Genomic DNA, 16,261 nt, shown 5'->3' on the forward strand with positions numbered 1-16,261 from the left:
AACAATGGGCTTAGTTAGGCCCATGTAAAAGGGTTTTGAAGAGGGGGTTTTAGACTTTCAATCGCCGTCGTCTTCGTTTCTTCCCTCTCAGTTCTGTTGTCAAATTAGGGTTTCTTTTGGATTTTGGGGAAAGAAGAGATGTGGTTTCTTTGTGTCTTCTATCACAGACTATTAGACTTCAGAAAGCCAGAAGTAGAAGCTTTAGCTGAACTCTTCGGAGAAGAGATTGCAGAGAATGAGTCACTCCAATGGCGTCTACCTGAACATCACCACAACGATACTCCATTCCACTTCGTTCAGCTTTCATCTGAAGAAATCGCTCGTAACATCGCTAAGAGAAGCATATTGGTGAAAGGAATGTATGAGCTTTGGGGTGAAGGGACTTGCTATGAAGAGCTTAAAGACTCGATTCTTAGCTACCCTGATTCTCGAAAGCTTCCTTTTCTCACTTCTGATTCGACCTTTAGGATCTCTGTTGAAACTTTCGGAAGGGGTTTAACTTTTGAAGAGCAAAAGGATCGTATCCAGTCACTTACTTATATCCCATTTGAGGTCTGATTCCACTTTCTTGTTTCAGTCTCTTTTGGTTGTCTATCTTTTTATAGATATATGATTTTTTTTTGGTGTTTTGATATTGTTGGTAGGGTCGAGTTAACTTGAAGAACCCAGATCACAACTTTTTTCTGATGGAGATGATTGAATCTGAAGAGAACAATGGACTTCAACCTATTCTACAGAGAAGGATCTTTTTTGGGAGGGAGGTTGGTTTTGCTGATAGGAAGCTTTTACCTACATTTCAGCTGAAATCTCGTACTTACCTTGGCCCAACTGCTATGGATGCTGAAATGGCTTTCTTAATGGCTAATCAAGCGAAAGCTACTTCGGGGAAGCTTGTGTATGATCCTTTCGTTGGTACTGGGAGCATTCTTGTCTCTGCTGCTCAGTTTGGCGCAATGACTATGGTTTGCAACTAACTATTCACCTCAGTTTCTTGATCCTGTTTTTTGTGGTTTCAAACTTACAAAAGAGTTGTTGTATTAGGGTGCAGATATTGATATCAGAGTAGTGCGTGATGGACGTGGTCCAGACTGTAATGTATGGAGCAATTTCAAGCAGGTTAGTGGTTTAACTTCTTCTTGTATGTTTCTTCTTCAAACAGGTCATTTTGATATCTCGGGTTCTTACACTGTTATCGGTTATGTAGTATGGATTACCTATGCCAGTTGCTCTACTTAGAATGGATAACAATCTTCCTCCTTGGCGGTCCGGGCTAAAAGAGGTAATGCTCTCTCTCTCTCTCTCTCTCTCTGTTCTTTTATTATTATCTCTGGCATATTGAGTTGAGATCACTGAGTTTATAGTTGTATGTATTCATCAATCTAGATCTTCGATGCAATTATCTGTGATCCACCTTACGGGGTTCGAGCTGGTGGACGTAAATCCGGTGGCCGGAAAATCCTAAGAGGAACAGTGGATCCTTACACTGTCCCTGATGATAAAAGAACAGATCACATTCCATCCACTGGTGCATATAGTCTAGTTGAGTGTGTTCATGATCTGCTTCACCTTGCTGCAAGAATGCTGGTAATGAAAGGCAGGCTCGTCTTTTTCTTCCCGGTTTTGAGAGATGAGACTGGCGGCGAGGTTAAGTTCCCTGAGCACCCGTGTTTCAAGTTAGTTGCGGTCTCTGAACAGATCCTGAGCTCGCGGTACAGTCGTGTTCTGCTAACTATGGTTAAAGTAGAGCCTTATAGTGAAGAGATCAAAGAAGCTGCTCGTTTAATGCATTTAGAGTTTAGAGAGAATCATCTTAAGTGGTTAGAGGATGGTAATATTCATTCCTCTGTGTTTAAACCCATTGATTCTTCTCAGATTCACACTGATCCCAAAGCCTTTAAAGATCCAAAACCTAAGTATAGAGGGAAGTATGTGTAAGCACAAAGTTGTCTTATTTCTGTTGTACTCTGTTTGGTTTTATCCTGAACGTTTGTCTTTCTTGTTGTTCCAATACAAATAGAGTTATTGGCAAATAAATGTGTTAACAAATTACAAAGGAAGGAGATACGAAAGCAGGATTAACTACAAAAAATATAACAATCAAGATTCCAAAGAGTCTTAAAATATAACAGAAGAGACACGTTCTCTTGACACACACGCCTTCGCTGAGCAGAAGACCAAAACAAACAACGACGCTCCGATTCCGAAGATTAACCAACAAAAAAAGAACAAAGATTAGGGTTTTTATAAATATTTATTAATGAAATTAACGCTTCTTCTCTAAGTCTTCTTCAAAATCTGGGAACTGTGTAGTAGTTAAACATATCCCACATTTGGTTGTTCTTCGTTTTCTTCTTACCAACCTTCCCTAGAGGACGACCTGTCGAAACCCGAGACTTCAGAAATTAATATGAGCCGAAATGCATCCAAATTATACTGAGTGTATAGTTCTATTGACTCGTAGGGAAAATGAGTTTTTTCAATTGTAATCGACTAACTAACCTGTTGCTGAAGAATCCACGCTCTTTGCTTCCTTGGAAGTTTCTGCGCTGATCATCAACGGGTCTAACCCAGGCATCAACGGCACCACGTGATCTGGGTCTCTCAGTGGATTCAAAACTCCTCGTTTCATCAATTGATCCAGCCCGGGAATGTGATCTTTCTGAATATGTTCCTGTTCTGCCTGCACCAGACCCGGGCCTTTCAATTGCTTTCTGCCTGAACCTGACTTTGTCGTCCAACTCACGGGTTAGTATTTCAAGATCTTTCTCTTTCCCGCGTAATATTTCCGGTAAATCATTGTGATTATTATTACTGCCGGGTTCTTGTTCAGAATCCTTGATCTCTGGAGCAATGGATTCCTTCTCGAGTTTTTTCCTTAGCTCTTCAATCTCTTCCTTCAACATCTTCTCTTCATCTGTTTCAGGCCTGGAAAAGTTGTTTTTTCACAACACAGGGATCAGTATCCGACTGTCATAAAGTTAAAAAAGAAGCATCACAGACAAAAGAATCACACAAGTTGCATCTCGAAGTCTTAGATGGGGACTATCTCATGCACAAACCATACCCAAGAGAAATAAGCATAAGCTATCTAACAGGCTCTGAAACTCAATTAATGCACTGATAGGCAGAATAAACATGAAGACTCTATAACTAAATACAAAGAATCACATCAAAACACAGCCATTAGGATCTGAATTCTATAAAGCATACATGGCAAACTATTTTAGGTTCTCAGTTCCAAACGTTTTAATCCAACTACATAAATATTGATTCTTGTTGCACAATGTATCAAGCAGTTAAATATTACTTCAAAATCAACATGCAGCCAAATGAGAATATGAACAGATTTAATACTCAGATAACTACAGCAACATAGAATTGAAACAGATTCACAATCCTCAGTGAAAATTAAAAGAATCCAAATGAATAAGGACCTGTCAACTCTGCGATGCTCAAGTTCCATATCCATTTTACGCCAATCCTTCCCTTGTTCCTCCAACAACACTTCTCGAGGCTTAGCATCACCAAAAGGATTCACCTTTGGTCTCGGTTTCACCACATTATTCAACCCTGAACTCTCAGACCTGTTAGATTGAGCACTAGAAGGCCTGCTCGAATGGGCGCTCGTCGGCCTACTCGTTTGAGAACTTCCTTTCTTAGCCTCAATATCTGAGTCAATCTTCTTCCAGTCCAACCCTTTCTCCGCCAAAATCTCTTCCCTCGGTCTAGCTGCCCCAAACGGGTTAGGCTTACTCGTCTTCTCAACAACAGGTGGAGTCTCACTCGCTCCTGAGTCAACAACAACCTTTCGTGGTTCCAGAACCAAACGACGACGTTCCTCCTGAACACCACCTCCTACTACTTCTCCTCTGGACCAACGGTCAGATTCACGGCCTGAATCACCAAAACTCGACCCAAATGTAGATGACCTAACCGGTGCTGCTTGCTTTTTCCCTGCACCCCAATTATCAACACCATCAGCTCTTCCAGATAACCCACCATCTCCACCACCTCCGCCGCCTCCAAAACCACCACCGCCGCCGCCACCGTAACGACCTTGTCGTCCTTGATCAAAAGAAGGAAGCGGTTTCTTGGCTTTCCCCCAATCATCAACCTCATCAGCCCTAGAAGGTTGAGGAAAATCCGAAACCCTAGACTGATTCCCTCTCCTATCATCATCAAAACCACCACCGTAAGGTCTCCTTCCACCACCACCACCCCAAGAGCCATCAGAATCATCACGATCTCTCCCCATTCTCCCAGAACCTCCTCCACCAGAACGACCACCATAAGAGGAGAACCCACCACCTAAACGACCAGGTTGCATTTCATCCTCAGAGCGTTGCCTCGGACCAGTGGGTAATTGAAGAATCTCTTGGTGAGTCAATCCAACAGAGTTCCTACCTCCAGGTGCTGTGTAACCACCTGTGGTGAACTCAGATAAACTCATCTTCTTCATCTTCCTAGACTTAGCATTAGTCGCAGTCGCCGCAGCAGCTTCTCTCAGGCTAGGAAAACTCTGTGTATCCGCCGTCGCAGAAGCAGCTTCCGCCGCTTGTTCTTCATCGGCGCGCTCTGCTTCATCAGCCCAAGCCCCAATTCCAATCCCACCCCAAGGTTTCGACATCAAATTATGAAATCAGAATCTGATAAAATTCACACTCAGATCTGAATCAGAAAAACAGCGAAATCCAAATCGGAAAAAGAAACAGATCTAGGGTTCCGATGAGAGCTTGAAACCGTCAGAGAAAATTTATTATTCCTTTTGCGTGAAGATTGAAAAAAACAAATTTGGGATTTATTCTCTGTTTGAAGCTTTTTTTTTATACATTTAATGTGTTGCATGCTTCTCAACGAAGGAGAGATGGGTGGAGAATTAACTCGCCACGCGTAAGAAGAGCAGTGAGTTACACGAACCAGTCAGTACAGAGAGCTGAGAGGACTTTTAATGTGTTAGTTAGCACACGCGATGTGTAAGAACTTACGGTTGACTTTAATGAAATGAACGGTCACAAATCATTTAAACTGTTATCAACAAATGGCGAAAAAATAAAAATAAAATTGTTATCACCAAATAAAAAATATAAACCTATCATAAAAAAGTTACGTGTAATTTCTTATACACCAATCTATATAATAATACCAATCTGAATAAATGCAAAGAATATTCGCATATTTTAATCGTAACTTTTCATTTAAAAAAATTCAGTTGCATCTTTTCATCGAATAGTCACATCTTTTCATCATGACTTTTCATTTAAAAAAATTCAGTTGCATTTTTTCATCGTGACTTATCATTAAAAAATATTATTTAATTATTTTTTGACAAAATAATTATATAATTGCATTTTTTTAGAAAGTTGTATCTGTTGAATGTAGAGTTGTGTCTCTTACAAGCAGTTGTGATTTTTGTATATAATATTAGCAATATATGAATAAATGCGAAGAACAGTTGCGTCGTTTCATCGTGACTTTTCATTAAAAAAATTCAGTTGCATCTTTTCATCGTGACTTTTCATTAAAAAGAATATTATTTAATTATTCTTTTGACAAAAAAAATATATGGTTGCATTTCTTTAGAAAGTTGCATTTGTGAATGTAGAGTTGTGTCTTTTACAAACAGTTGAGATTTTTGTATATAATATTAGACATATGGATAAATGCATAGAACAATTGCGTCTTTTCATCGTGACTTTTTATTCAAAAAATTGTGATTTTTCATTAAAAATTTCAGTTGCATATTTTCATCGTGAATTTTCATTAAAAAAATATTATTTAATTATTCTTTTGACAAAAAAATTATATGGTTGCGTTTCTTTAGAAAGTTGCATCTATTTAATGTAGAGTTGTGTCTCTTACAAACAGATGTGACTTGTGTATATAATATTAGCAATATGAATAAATGCAAAGAACAGTTGTGTCTTTTCATCGTGACTTTTTATTAAAAATTATTATTTTATTTTTTTAGACAAAAAAATTATACGGTTGTCTCTTTAAAAAGTTGCATCTGTTGAATGTAGAGTTGTGTCTTTTACAAATAGTTGTGTTTTTTTACTAACAATTGTATCTATTCAAATGTTCACATCTTTAGCAATTATGTCTATTCAAATATTCATCTTTAGTAATCTATATAATTTGTTCTTCTTTTGTAACAATTTCCAACTTTTTTTTAGTCTATATAATAATAGCAATCTGAATAAATGCGAAGAATAGTCGCATATTTTCATCGTGACTTTTCATTTAAAAAAATTCAGTTGCATTTTTTCATCGAACAGTCGCATCTTTTCATCGTGACTTTTCATTTAAAAAAATTCAGTTGCATCTTTTCATCGTGACTTTTCATTAAAAAATATTATTTAATTATTTTTTGACAAAATAATTATATGATTGCGTCTCTTTAGAAAGTTGCATCTGTTGAATGTAGAGTTGTGTCTCTTACAAACAGTTGTGATTTTTGTATATAATATTAGCAATATGAATAAATGCGAAGAACAGTTGCGTCGTTTCATCGTGACTTTTCATTAAAAAAAATTCAGTTGCATCTTTTCATCGTGACTTTTCATTAAAAATAATATTATTTAATTATTCTTTTGACAAAAAAATATATGGTTGCGTTTCTTTAGAAAGTTGCATCTGTTGAACGTAGAGTTGTGTATTTTACAAACAGTTGAGATTTTTGTATATAATATTAGCAATATGGATAAATGCTCATCGTGACTTTTTATTCAAAAAATTGTGATTTTTCATTAAAAAATTCAGTTGCATCTTTTCATTGTGAATTTTTATTAAAAAAATATTATTTAATTATTCTTTTGACAAAAAATTATATGGTTGCGTCTCTTTAGAAAGTTGCATCTATTTAATGTAGAGTCTCTTACAAACAACTGTGACTTGTGTATATAATATTAGCAATATTATAAGTAGTAAAAAAAAATACTCTATTACACTTGTCAAAATATTTAATGACTTTAGACTTTTTTATATATCATATGTTTTGTCTATAAAACGATAGTTGTTTGTATATATTCATCTACAATTCCACCTCTATGAATATAAATATATTCATTTTTATTAGTGTATATTATAAGTGAATTATAAGTGAACTGTGTGATAATTTTTGTTTATTTATATTTAAATTTGAGACTGATTGGTAATCTTTTTATTCTTAACACTTATTCTTTAATAATTTTAAAAACCAGCGACTAAATATAGTGAGAGAGATGAAGAAAATCAACACTTGTGTCGCTTAAATACATCGCCAAAAAAACCAGTGACATAAACACGGTGCACTGATTCACAGAAAATATTGATGGAAATGATTAAAAGAGAAAATTGCACTACAATTACAGTCGTTAGAAGGTGTCACTGAGACTCACAAACGAACAAGGCTTATGTCTAAAAGAAATAAGGTTATTAATTTGATAAATTTTGATTTATTGATTTCAGAAATATAAATATGTAAACATATTCATTAATATAAATATGTAAACATATTCATTTATAAAAATATATTTGAGTTATGTGAAACATTTTGAATAATTAATTTAATTGATTCAAATATTTAATTTGAACAAACTAACATTATGTCATTTTATGAGTGGTCTCAATTAATTTTTAGTATCTTTTCAAAATTTTATACGATTTTTTGGAAATTTATAGTGTTTTTATACAATGTATTCATGTTTTTAACAATTAAAACAAAAAATAAAAATATTTAAACTGATAAATCTAATAAATCTATAAAATAACATTAGAGTTCAAAATTACTAAATAAATAATTTTACATTTCTTTCAAATTAACACTCTATATGGTGATGTCATATGTAAACATATAAGCATTTATAGATATAAATATGTTTAACTATATAACTATGTGGGAATAAATATAAGAATCTACTTATCTTCAAATGTATAATTGTAGGCAACGAATAATTATATAATATTAAAATAGAAAACACAATTAAATAAAATATGGGAATTTAATTACATTAAAAATTATTTCAAAAATGCAACTACCTATTATATGTTTATAGCACTAATCATTTTTTATTTAATCGTAAAGATTTGTATCCCTCATTTGCATATTTTAATTATAATCTTTCTCAAAATAATTGAGTGAAATACGTGTAAGTTACATCAATTGCAAAATCTGTAAATATTCTAGTCAAAGGGTAACTCACTAATTAAATGGACTTAAAAGTTCATTAAGAACGATACGTCAACATAAAATTTCCGTTAATCAAATGTAAAAATAAATTTATTTTTAGGAATATTTCTCAAAATATTTTTAAGAGTTGTGTTTTGTCATTTATTATACCATAATTTAATAAAAATATATTAATAAATTTTGTAATAAATATTTTATTAAAATGAGTTCCCCCGCGATATCGCGGGGGCTCAATATCTAGTATTTTTAATAACTTGTTTGTATATTTGTACTGAATGTTTTATTTATTTTCTTTCTTTTTCTGTTTTGTTAATTAAGCTAAGTCTAGAACTATTGATATCAAATTTTCAACATATTATGTTTCTCATTCTACATATTTAAATTAATTATGAGAAATTTTTTTAAGAAAATATTTATATATTTTGGTAACAGAAAAATCAAAAAAATATGCTCCATCTTGGCAAAACTGATGGGTAGTTATACTTAAACATATGAAAATAAACATCATTGTTATAATATCAATGTATGAATTTTTATTTTTTATTTTAATTCAAAATTTTTAGATATAATATAATGTACAAATTTTTTTTTTTTCAACCAAACATTAATTAAAAAAAGGACTCCAAGATTGGTGGCCCAAAAAATACAAATATTTTGATTATTCAAATAATCCTAAAAATTTCTTAGGTCCAAAAACTAATCTCTTCGGCTAGGGAAATTCAAATTCATGTTAAATTTGAACCTCCGCGACCAATGTAGATTATAATATATATTATTTTTGTATATTGATTTTTTGATTTTTTTAATTTGTCTGAGATAGGAGATTGTGAGATAAATTAATTTGCTTCTCAATATCTATCTATAAATTATTTTATATATATGTATAATTGCAGCACATTTTTTTCAAAAATATGTTTTTGGAAATATTTGCCATTAAATGCTTATATTCATATCCAAACAAGTTTAGTTAACTCTGTCTACTATCTTTATAACCAAACACAATTAAGATATCTTAAATATCTATATATATATATATATATATATATAATGTTCTACAATTAATATGGATATTTAAAAGATTTATTCCAGATTAAAAAAAAAATCTCTTATCATCTCTTTTTTATTTTAAAATTGAATCATCATATAATATATAAAGTTAATAAACATGAATATTTTTCTTGATATATTGTGATTTGAATTTTTTAAAAGGAACATATCTTACTCAATTAATATGTGTTCAACATATATATAATTATATATAGTAAATTTACGCAATATAGTAAATCATAAAATTTTAAGAAGTTTATAATTTATAACTGATATATCTAAACTTAATAAAAGTTTAAAATTATGAATATTTAAATACATTAAATTTTAAAAATAACACAAACGAGTTATATTAGATGACGGTTTATATAACATGACATGATTAAAATGATGTATTAAAATAGTACATTAACAAAAAGATTATGTAAAAACTTTTTTTGTAAAACAATTATGTAAAAACTTACTCTCCGGAATAAGCAAATGAACTACTAGTAAATTGTTTGAAACATATCTTTTCGAGACTAGAGTCTCGGAACGAACAAAACAAACGAAATCGAAACTATAAGACGCAAAAATGAAATATCAAAACATTAATACAACTCGAGGCCAAGCTTTAGAGAACACAGGAGTTTTCAAACACTCGAGAAGGAGCTCTTCCAACATCTAAGAAATTTCTCTTCGAACAATTAACAATATTAAAACTGAAAAACGGTTTGCACACAGTGTTTGATTCAAACATTAGCAAGGAGATAAACGATAAAACGAATGAATCCTCACCAAATGGGAAACGAATCAAATACTGAATCTCCAATCCAAAGCATCGATTTTAATAAAACTGACTTTATTAAAAATGAAAAGGTTACAATATCAATAGAGCATAAACGGACAGACAGATAATTAAGGTTGACAAAAAAAAACGTGTAGATCATTGCTTTCACCCGACACCAATCATCATCCCTGTCTTCTTCTCCTTCCAAGGTTCTCAGTCTGAATCTGAATCTGGTGCGCATTCTTCTGCATAGTTTGGCTCCGTTAGTGGAGGATGGGTTGACTTGAGCAGTTTTAAATCATTAACATCAAGATCCTCTACGTGGTTTACAAAGGTAAAAACAGTACAACTATACTCACCAAAACCTTTGATTTCAACACGTTTAAGAGTGTTCTTTTCGGGATTGAAGTAGAAAACATAAAACGGTTTGTTAGGTGTATACTTGTGCATTGAAAATACAATTTCACCCCAAGTGGTCGCTCCAGCGATGCGAAAGTGACGACGGAATAATTTATCATGGGTTAAAGTGTAGGCATGTTTGGACCATTCATGTTTCTCAACATCATCTAGAACCCACATATGCAACTCATTAATGGCAGCAGAATCTTTCCCCAAATAAATCAGAGCTAGTTTGCCCTTGTAATTTATCAATTTACCAAACCTATTTACGTCGATACAGGTGATTTTCTCAGACCTAAGATCAAAGCAAACTATTATCCATGCAGACGTTACAACATGATCATCATTAAAACAATTCGGCGTGTAACCTAAGTAATACAAAACCCCATTAATGCATATTCCTTCACTCTTTATCTCATGTCGCAAGGAACCTTTTACCTTTCTCCACTTCATATCTCCATCTCCAAATGTAAGAGTTTTATGACGATTAGGATCCCATGGATAAGCCATCCGCAATGCCTTGTATTGCATGTCAATCGGGTCAAACCCGAAAAAGACATATAGGTTTCTGTAACTATAAAGATAAGGTAAGATCGCATACCGTCCTGTGATGGGGTTACTAATCAGAGGTCTACGCTGGCTTCCACAACCATGCAAATAGAACAAGCCAGAAGCGTAGCTACATGAAAAAAAATTTATGTTATCATAATAATTGGTCCGTAGATCGTCATGAGAGAAATTCACGTGAAACTCGGCAGCTGCTACAAGAGTCGATTGCTCTGGTTCATATGGATTCTCAAGCTGAGGTGACGAGAAGAAGCTCCACACACCGTTTTCTACTAAGCATTGATGCCCATTGCTTAGACAGGCAACGAAACCTTGCGATAGACTTTGAAGGCAATCTCGATAAGATCTCCAGGATGAGATCATCATTAATAGATATGGGAGATGATGAAGTCATGCTTTGCGAATCAAACGAAGAAACAGAGATGATTAAAAAAATAAAAGTTATATATGAAGCGAAAAAGACCTAGCTACCATTTTATATTTCCGAATTTAGTCGGTTAACAAAAATAATAATGGGCTTATTTAACGTCCAAATGGGCCGCCATTAATAGTACGAGATAGCAATACAGAAAGTGTATATCTTAACCTTTCTGATAATTTATCAATGATTCTAGCACTTTTCGTTTAGATTGACATTGTGAATCAGAATTATCAGAATCACGCATCATGAACTGAAAAGTCGTCATTACCATAACTTCTCATAGATTTTGCTGCATTTCAATGCAAACAATGGAATATTCACAATCTCTCATTTGTAGGTACGTAAAACAGTAAAACTCAGTTTTTTTTTCTTTGTTCCACAACTCCTTAACATTCTTCAACCATAACAAGTGCTCTCGCTTCACTTTCCTATGATGATCTGCTTAGGTTCTAGGGTATTGAGTTATAAAGGGTTTAAAGGTTTTAGAATTTTAACAGAACTCAACAAGTCTCAATGAGCTCCATATCAACCCGGTTCGGTTAGTGGTTAATGTAAAACCCGAACCAAATCCTAACAAAAATCAATTATATTTTCATTGTCATATATATCACTTTTGCAAAAAAAAAAAAAGATTAAAAAAAGTTCTTTACATTTTTTACCTAAAAGCCTCATCGTCGGAACGTTCCTATTGGGTCTTGAATAAAACTTCTTTATATTTATCCCTTTAAAGAAAAAAACTGAAATACTCTATGTATAAATTTCTAACCCTAGCTACGACACCAAATCTTTGAATTTTTTTTTTTCGATGATGAAGAGAAGACACTTGATGGAGCAAGGAAAGAAAAAGAAACGGAGAATAGTGGATTGTAAAGGAAAAAGAAAAATAGATCATGACGTAAACACAGATTTGATCGTGAAGCTCGGAGCATTCGTCACAACAAGCGAAGACGAAGCTCTTTTGAAACCTTACGATGGCACTATGAACTTTAGAGTTGTGGTCCATAGCGACCACGGAGATCACTACACAACAAAAGTGGTAAGGGTTTTTCATGGCGAGGATTTGAACTTTAATCAAGCACTAAAGGTTCCTTTAGATTGTCATGCACGTTATCTTTACATAGAATTGCTTAGATTATGGCCGCGGAACGAACCTGGAACTTCCCGCGGAACTGTTGTGATGGGTCGGGCAAAGATTCGGTTGCCTCCCCCGACTTACAAGATCAACTGTAAAGCCAGCCTCGTCGCTTTGAATAGTGATCGATGTGTTGTTGAAAAGGGAACCCTAAAGATTTCAATGCAACATGAAAATTCTTAATCTTAGGATAGGAATTGGTTATTTTTCTTTCTTTTGTTTTTTTTTAAAAATCTTTTGGAGATTATTTTTATAAGTTATGATATGATTGGTGCTTTTTTATTCGTTACAACATTTTATTTTACTAATCTAAGTTGATCTTGCATTTTTTTTTATTCGATACAGTAGTTTGTTGTTTTGTAATTATTGATTTACACAAGACTGTTTTTATAGTCTAGAGATGAAACATTACTACGACTGATGAAAAGGACCTTTTAAGGAGAAGGTAAAAACAAATGCCTGTTGATTTGATATAGTCAGGCATGGCTACAATGAAGAACGAACAGAGCAGGACCATGAGGTTCGACTTGAACCGATACTGAATCTTTTGTTGGTCCGAAATCTTTGCCGCTCCATACCTCGTGGCTCTTACACGAAGCTCCTTCAAGATTCTTCTTGTTTGGGAGAGCTTTGGCAATGTCTGATATCTTGGCTGATATCGTCGTTTTCACCTGATTTAAGTTGAAAAACGCGACATATACTTCTCCTCTTCTTCCCGTGGCAATCCAAGAACGAACGCCACTGGAGCTAGCTTCGGCTGCAGCAACATGATGGTTGATCATGTCAAAACAATTAGGAAAGGGCATGTCGTAGAAAGAGAAGAAGAGAATTTAGTTGATCTGAAGAAAACAAACCTTTTACTGGATTTAACACTGCGCAAAGACCAGAATAAATATTTTCTAGTGTTCCATTACTGTGGAGCTCCCACATCTGAAGATATAGAGCGTGTCAAATTAGGTAAAAGTGCGGAATTCAAGAAAACTTATTAAGGTAATAAGCAAGAGAGAGTAGAAACCCCTCACTATACCTGGTTTGCATCTAGTTTGCAAGGTGATAAAGCGCCTCGGCTATAATCTTTCGAAGTGAGCTTTTGCTGCGAGGAAGCTCCTAAACAAGATTCTGCTTTATCATTTGTTTGCAAATGAAGCTTACCTTGGTAAAACTGGTTGTGTTTTAACTCCTCATCGCTGCAACAAAATGATGCAGATTAATTGGCTAAGGGCAGTTTGTGAAAGGTAAAGTGAGTGGAGGAAACAGTTAAAATAAAAATAGCATACAAAGATAGAAGAGCTTTTCTGTTGTATAAGCAAAAGGGCTTCTCTAGTTTTTCACTAGAGTATTGGTTCCAACAGATTTTTCCACGGTTCTTGTCTACAATGGACCAAGTGTTGGCTTTTGGTTCTTTGCAGCTAGTGAGACTAAAGGCATGCTTAGTTGAAATGTTCTTGCCCATTGGATGATGAGGATGGCCTTTGTGCTTATTCCTAGATACTGTTGTTGCGGTGATGTAAGGAAACTGTAAATAATGATACAGGCAGAGTTTAATGACAGAAGTTTGTAACTTGGAAACAGAGGCATGAGTTTTGAAGTTATGATTCAACAAACCTCTTTATTATTGGAGCTATAAGAATTTATTTCCAGCAGTGTAGGATTTGTGATTAAATTATAAGTAGCATCATCGAGCTTTCTCACATCACCTCCAAACATGAGAGGGGACTTCGCGATAGACCACAATGTCATCTGAATAAGTTAAACAGAACCTATGAAATTCGAACTTGTGGTTTAGATGGTTACTAATATACTATGAACTGTGAAGCTAGAGCTACACCTGTGTCTTTTGCTCTTCAAGATTAAGATTACACGCTCGATGAGGTCCAAAGTTCGAACCTTTACCAAACATTAAGACAAGAGAACATTAGTTGGAACAATCTACAGAGTTTTAAATTTCAAGATTTCGAGTCAAACCTGGATCGGTAAGCCATCCAAGAGGTAACATATCTAGGTCGGGCCATGATTTTCCTTGTAACCCTTGTGCACCGATCATACTAGAAGCAGATAAATCTCTGAAAAAGATAGAAAATTATATGACACCGGAGAAAGGTAGAAACTTGGCAAGATTATTCTTCAGCTTGTAACTTTACCTTGTAATATCAAAATGTGCCGCCACGTCTTTCCATGTGTCCCAATCATCACCTGTTATTCTGTACATGTTAACCAGTTGGCTAACTTCTTTAGCCAGTCTAGGTGTCACACTCGTCCCTGGAGATATAGAGTATAAAACAGGCCGATCAAGCTCCTTTAGAACCTGCGAAAATAAGAACAATATTTAATCTCTATGTACCTCTCTGACTATAAGCAGAAGATTGCTAGTCATTACAAATATGTACCTCTGACACATAAGTTATCTCCTCTATATTGAAGTCAGTGCCAAATACGCAGTCATGTTTTACTAAAGACCAAGAAAGTGAGACAAGATTGAGATACTCATATATTGAGTTGAGATAAAATAAGGTTATAAATATAAAGTCGATTCTCTTACTGAAATCAACTCCCCATTCCGCATATTGACGATAAAGAGACCTCAAGAAAGCTTTTCCTGCACCTAGCTTGGTATTCACACTCATGAACCCATGTGACATCCACACACAAGCCTTCTCCTTGATCCCAATATCTTTAGCTCGCCACTGTCTACCCGATTCCTCATAAGCACCTCCCTTTAACAAAAAAGAGGTCAATGAAACTGTTACTTCCATACAAACCAGAAACGATATCAAAAAGGATCAAATACCTTAACACTATCCAGAACGAGAGTATTAGCGTTATATGCTTGTGTGCTTATTCCACCCATAACATGAATCCCAAACTTCAAACCCATTCTATGAACTTTCTCAGCGACTTCTTTGAAACCTTTACCGCCTTTAGAAGATGGCCATCTAACTGGATCAGGATGCATCCTTCCCCATTCATCAATCACATCAAACCCAAGAGAATCCACATACGCTCCTTCAACTTTCTTTCTATACCAAAGGTAATCCACCACAACATACTGTATATCCATAAAAATCCACACATACAATTAAAGACCCAAACTTTCACATCCCAAATGAAGCAAAAAAACTCAATTTCAATTCTAGAAACGTGTAATTGGAGATTAAAAACTCAAACTTTCACATTTCAAATAAAGAAGAAAACACAATGACATGTCCAGACACTAGTAATATCTATAACAGACCCATCAAATTATACAACAAAATCAACTCTGTACACTGTGCAATATACCTGATAACCATGAGGAAGAAGACGCTTAGAAATGATTTCAGCGGTCTGCAAGAACTCAGCTTCAGAGATAGTCCAACAAAAGGAATCGTACGAATTCCACCCTCTTGGAGGAAAGCTAGCATGTTGTGGTTCGCTCGACCTTGCCTCAACCCATAAACTGATAAGAAAGACGAAATTTTTGCGATTGATCGATCACCCACTTCAAAAATCAAAATTACCCATTTTCAAGTTACAGTGAAAGGGAGAAAAAGGTGGAGTTGTACCAAAGATTGAGGACGATGAAGAAGACAACGAACCGGGTCGATCCGGTTTTCACTACTGATGGTCCGGTCATAGTGATGAGACACCTGATTACGATGATTGATCTTTTTTTTTTTTTTTTCTCGACTTTGTTTCCTCTTATGTTCTTGAGAACCTGAGATTAAGAGAGAGAGAATACAACACGCAATTGTTGTTGTGCGTTAGTGGCGGGTACTAGTG

The 16,261-nt window shown here is 34.5% G+C and overlaps 4 protein-coding genes across 4 annotated transcripts; 1 reads left to right on the top strand and 3 right to left on the bottom strand.

Annotated features, from left to right (window-relative positions):
- Nucleotides 139-2,180, top strand: LOC104710428 (tRNA (guanine(10)-N2)-methyltransferase homolog). The gene is made up of 5 exons (XM_010427036.2): nt 139-552; nt 645-962; nt 1,042-1,116; nt 1,205-1,279; nt 1,384-2,180. The coding sequence occupies exons 1-5, from the start codon at nt 139-141 to the stop codon at nt 1,933-1,935; spliced, it is 1,434 nt and encodes a 477-aa protein (XP_010425338.1). The 3' UTR covers nt 1,936-2,180.
- Nucleotides 2,061-4,809, bottom strand: LOC104710429 (eukaryotic translation initiation factor 4B1). The gene is made up of 3 exons (XM_010427037.2): nt 3,435-4,809; nt 2,500-2,925; nt 2,061-2,377 (listed from the first exon to the last, which is right to left on the bottom strand). Exons 1-3 carry the CDS (start codon nt 4,625-4,627, stop codon nt 2,353-2,355), a joined length of 1,644 nt encoding a protein of 547 aa, XP_010425339.1. The 5' UTR covers nt 4,628-4,809; the 3' UTR covers nt 2,061-2,352.
- LOC104715000 (F-box protein At2g15640-like) lies at nt 10,197-11,343 on the bottom strand. The gene is made up of 2 exons (XM_019229856.1): nt 11,213-11,343; nt 10,197-11,061 (listed from the first exon to the last, which is right to left on the bottom strand). The coding sequence occupies exons 1-2, from the start codon at nt 11,341-11,343 to the stop codon at nt 10,197-10,199; spliced, it is 996 nt and encodes a 331-aa protein (XP_019085401.1).
- On the bottom strand, nt 12,817-16,202 carry LOC104710430 (probable alpha-galactosidase B). Its single transcript, XM_010427038.2, has 13 exons — nt 16,045-16,202; nt 15,782-15,938; nt 15,291-15,548; nt 15,042-15,216; nt 14,890-14,951; nt 14,644-14,807; nt 14,468-14,565; nt 14,331-14,389; nt 14,108-14,242; nt 13,780-14,018; nt 13,530-13,689; nt 13,357-13,432; nt 12,817-13,259 (listed from the first exon to the last, which is right to left on the bottom strand). The coding sequence occupies exons 1-13, from the start codon at nt 16,113-16,115 to the stop codon at nt 12,979-12,981; spliced, it is 1,935 nt and encodes a 644-aa protein (XP_010425340.1). The 5' UTR covers nt 16,116-16,202; the 3' UTR covers nt 12,817-12,978.

Source organism: Camelina sativa, chromosome 9 (assembly GCF_000633955.1).
Source record: "Camelina sativa cultivar DH55 chromosome 9, Cs, whole genome shotgun sequence".
In the NCBI taxonomy this organism is placed as follows: Eukaryota; Viridiplantae; Streptophyta; class Magnoliopsida; order Brassicales; family Brassicaceae; genus Camelina; species Camelina sativa.

What these genes read in the sequence shown, in the direction of transcription:
- LOC104710428 (XM_010427036.2), top strand. Translation starts at nt 139, where the DNA reads ATGTGGTTTCTTTGTGTCTTCTATCACAGACTATTAGACTTCAGAAAG. An exon ending in AGTTTGGCGCAATGACTATG is followed by an intron (nt 963 to 1,041) that starts GTTTGCAACTAA and finishes TTGTTGTATTAG; the next exon opens with GGTGCAGATATTGATATCAG. An exon ending in TATGGAGCAATTTCAAGCAG is followed by an intron (nt 1,117 to 1,204) that starts GTTAGTGGTTTA and finishes TCGGTTATGTAG; the next exon opens with TATGGATTACCTATGCCAGT.
- LOC104710429 (XM_010427037.2), bottom strand. Translation starts at nt 4,627, where the DNA reads ATGTCGAAACCTTGGGGTGGGATTGGAATTGGGGCTTGGGCTGATGAA. An exon ending in GAGCATCGCAGAGTTGACAG is followed by an intron (nt 2,926 to 3,434) that starts GTCCTTATTCAT and finishes CAACTTTTCCAG; the next exon opens with GCCTGAAACAGATGAAGAGA. An exon ending in CGTGGATTCTTCAGCAACAG is followed by an intron (nt 2,378 to 2,499) that starts GTTAGTTAGTCG and finishes GGGTTTCGACAG; the next exon opens with GTCGTCCTCTAGGGAAGGTT.
- LOC104715000 (XM_019229856.1), bottom strand. Translation starts at nt 11,343, where the DNA reads ATGACTTCATCATCTCCCATATCTATTAATGATGATCTCATCCTGGAG. An exon ending in TCAATGCTTAGTAGAAAACG is followed by an intron (nt 11,062 to 11,212) that starts GTGTGTGGAGCT and finishes TTTTTCATGTAG; the next exon opens with CTACGCTTCTGGCTTGTTCT.
- LOC104710430 (XM_010427038.2), bottom strand. Translation starts at nt 16,115, where the DNA reads ATGACCGGACCATCAGTAGTGAAAACCGGATCGACCCGGTTCGTTGTC. An exon ending in GCACATTTTGATATTACAAG is followed by an intron (nt 14,566 to 14,643) that starts GTAAAGTTACAA and finishes TATCTTTTTCAG; the next exon opens with AGATTTATCTGCTTCTAGTA. An exon ending in AGTGTTAAATCCAGTAAAAG is followed by an intron (nt 13,260 to 13,356) that starts GTTTGTTTTCTT and finishes ATGTTGCTGCAG; the next exon opens with CCGAAGCTAGCTCCAGTGGC.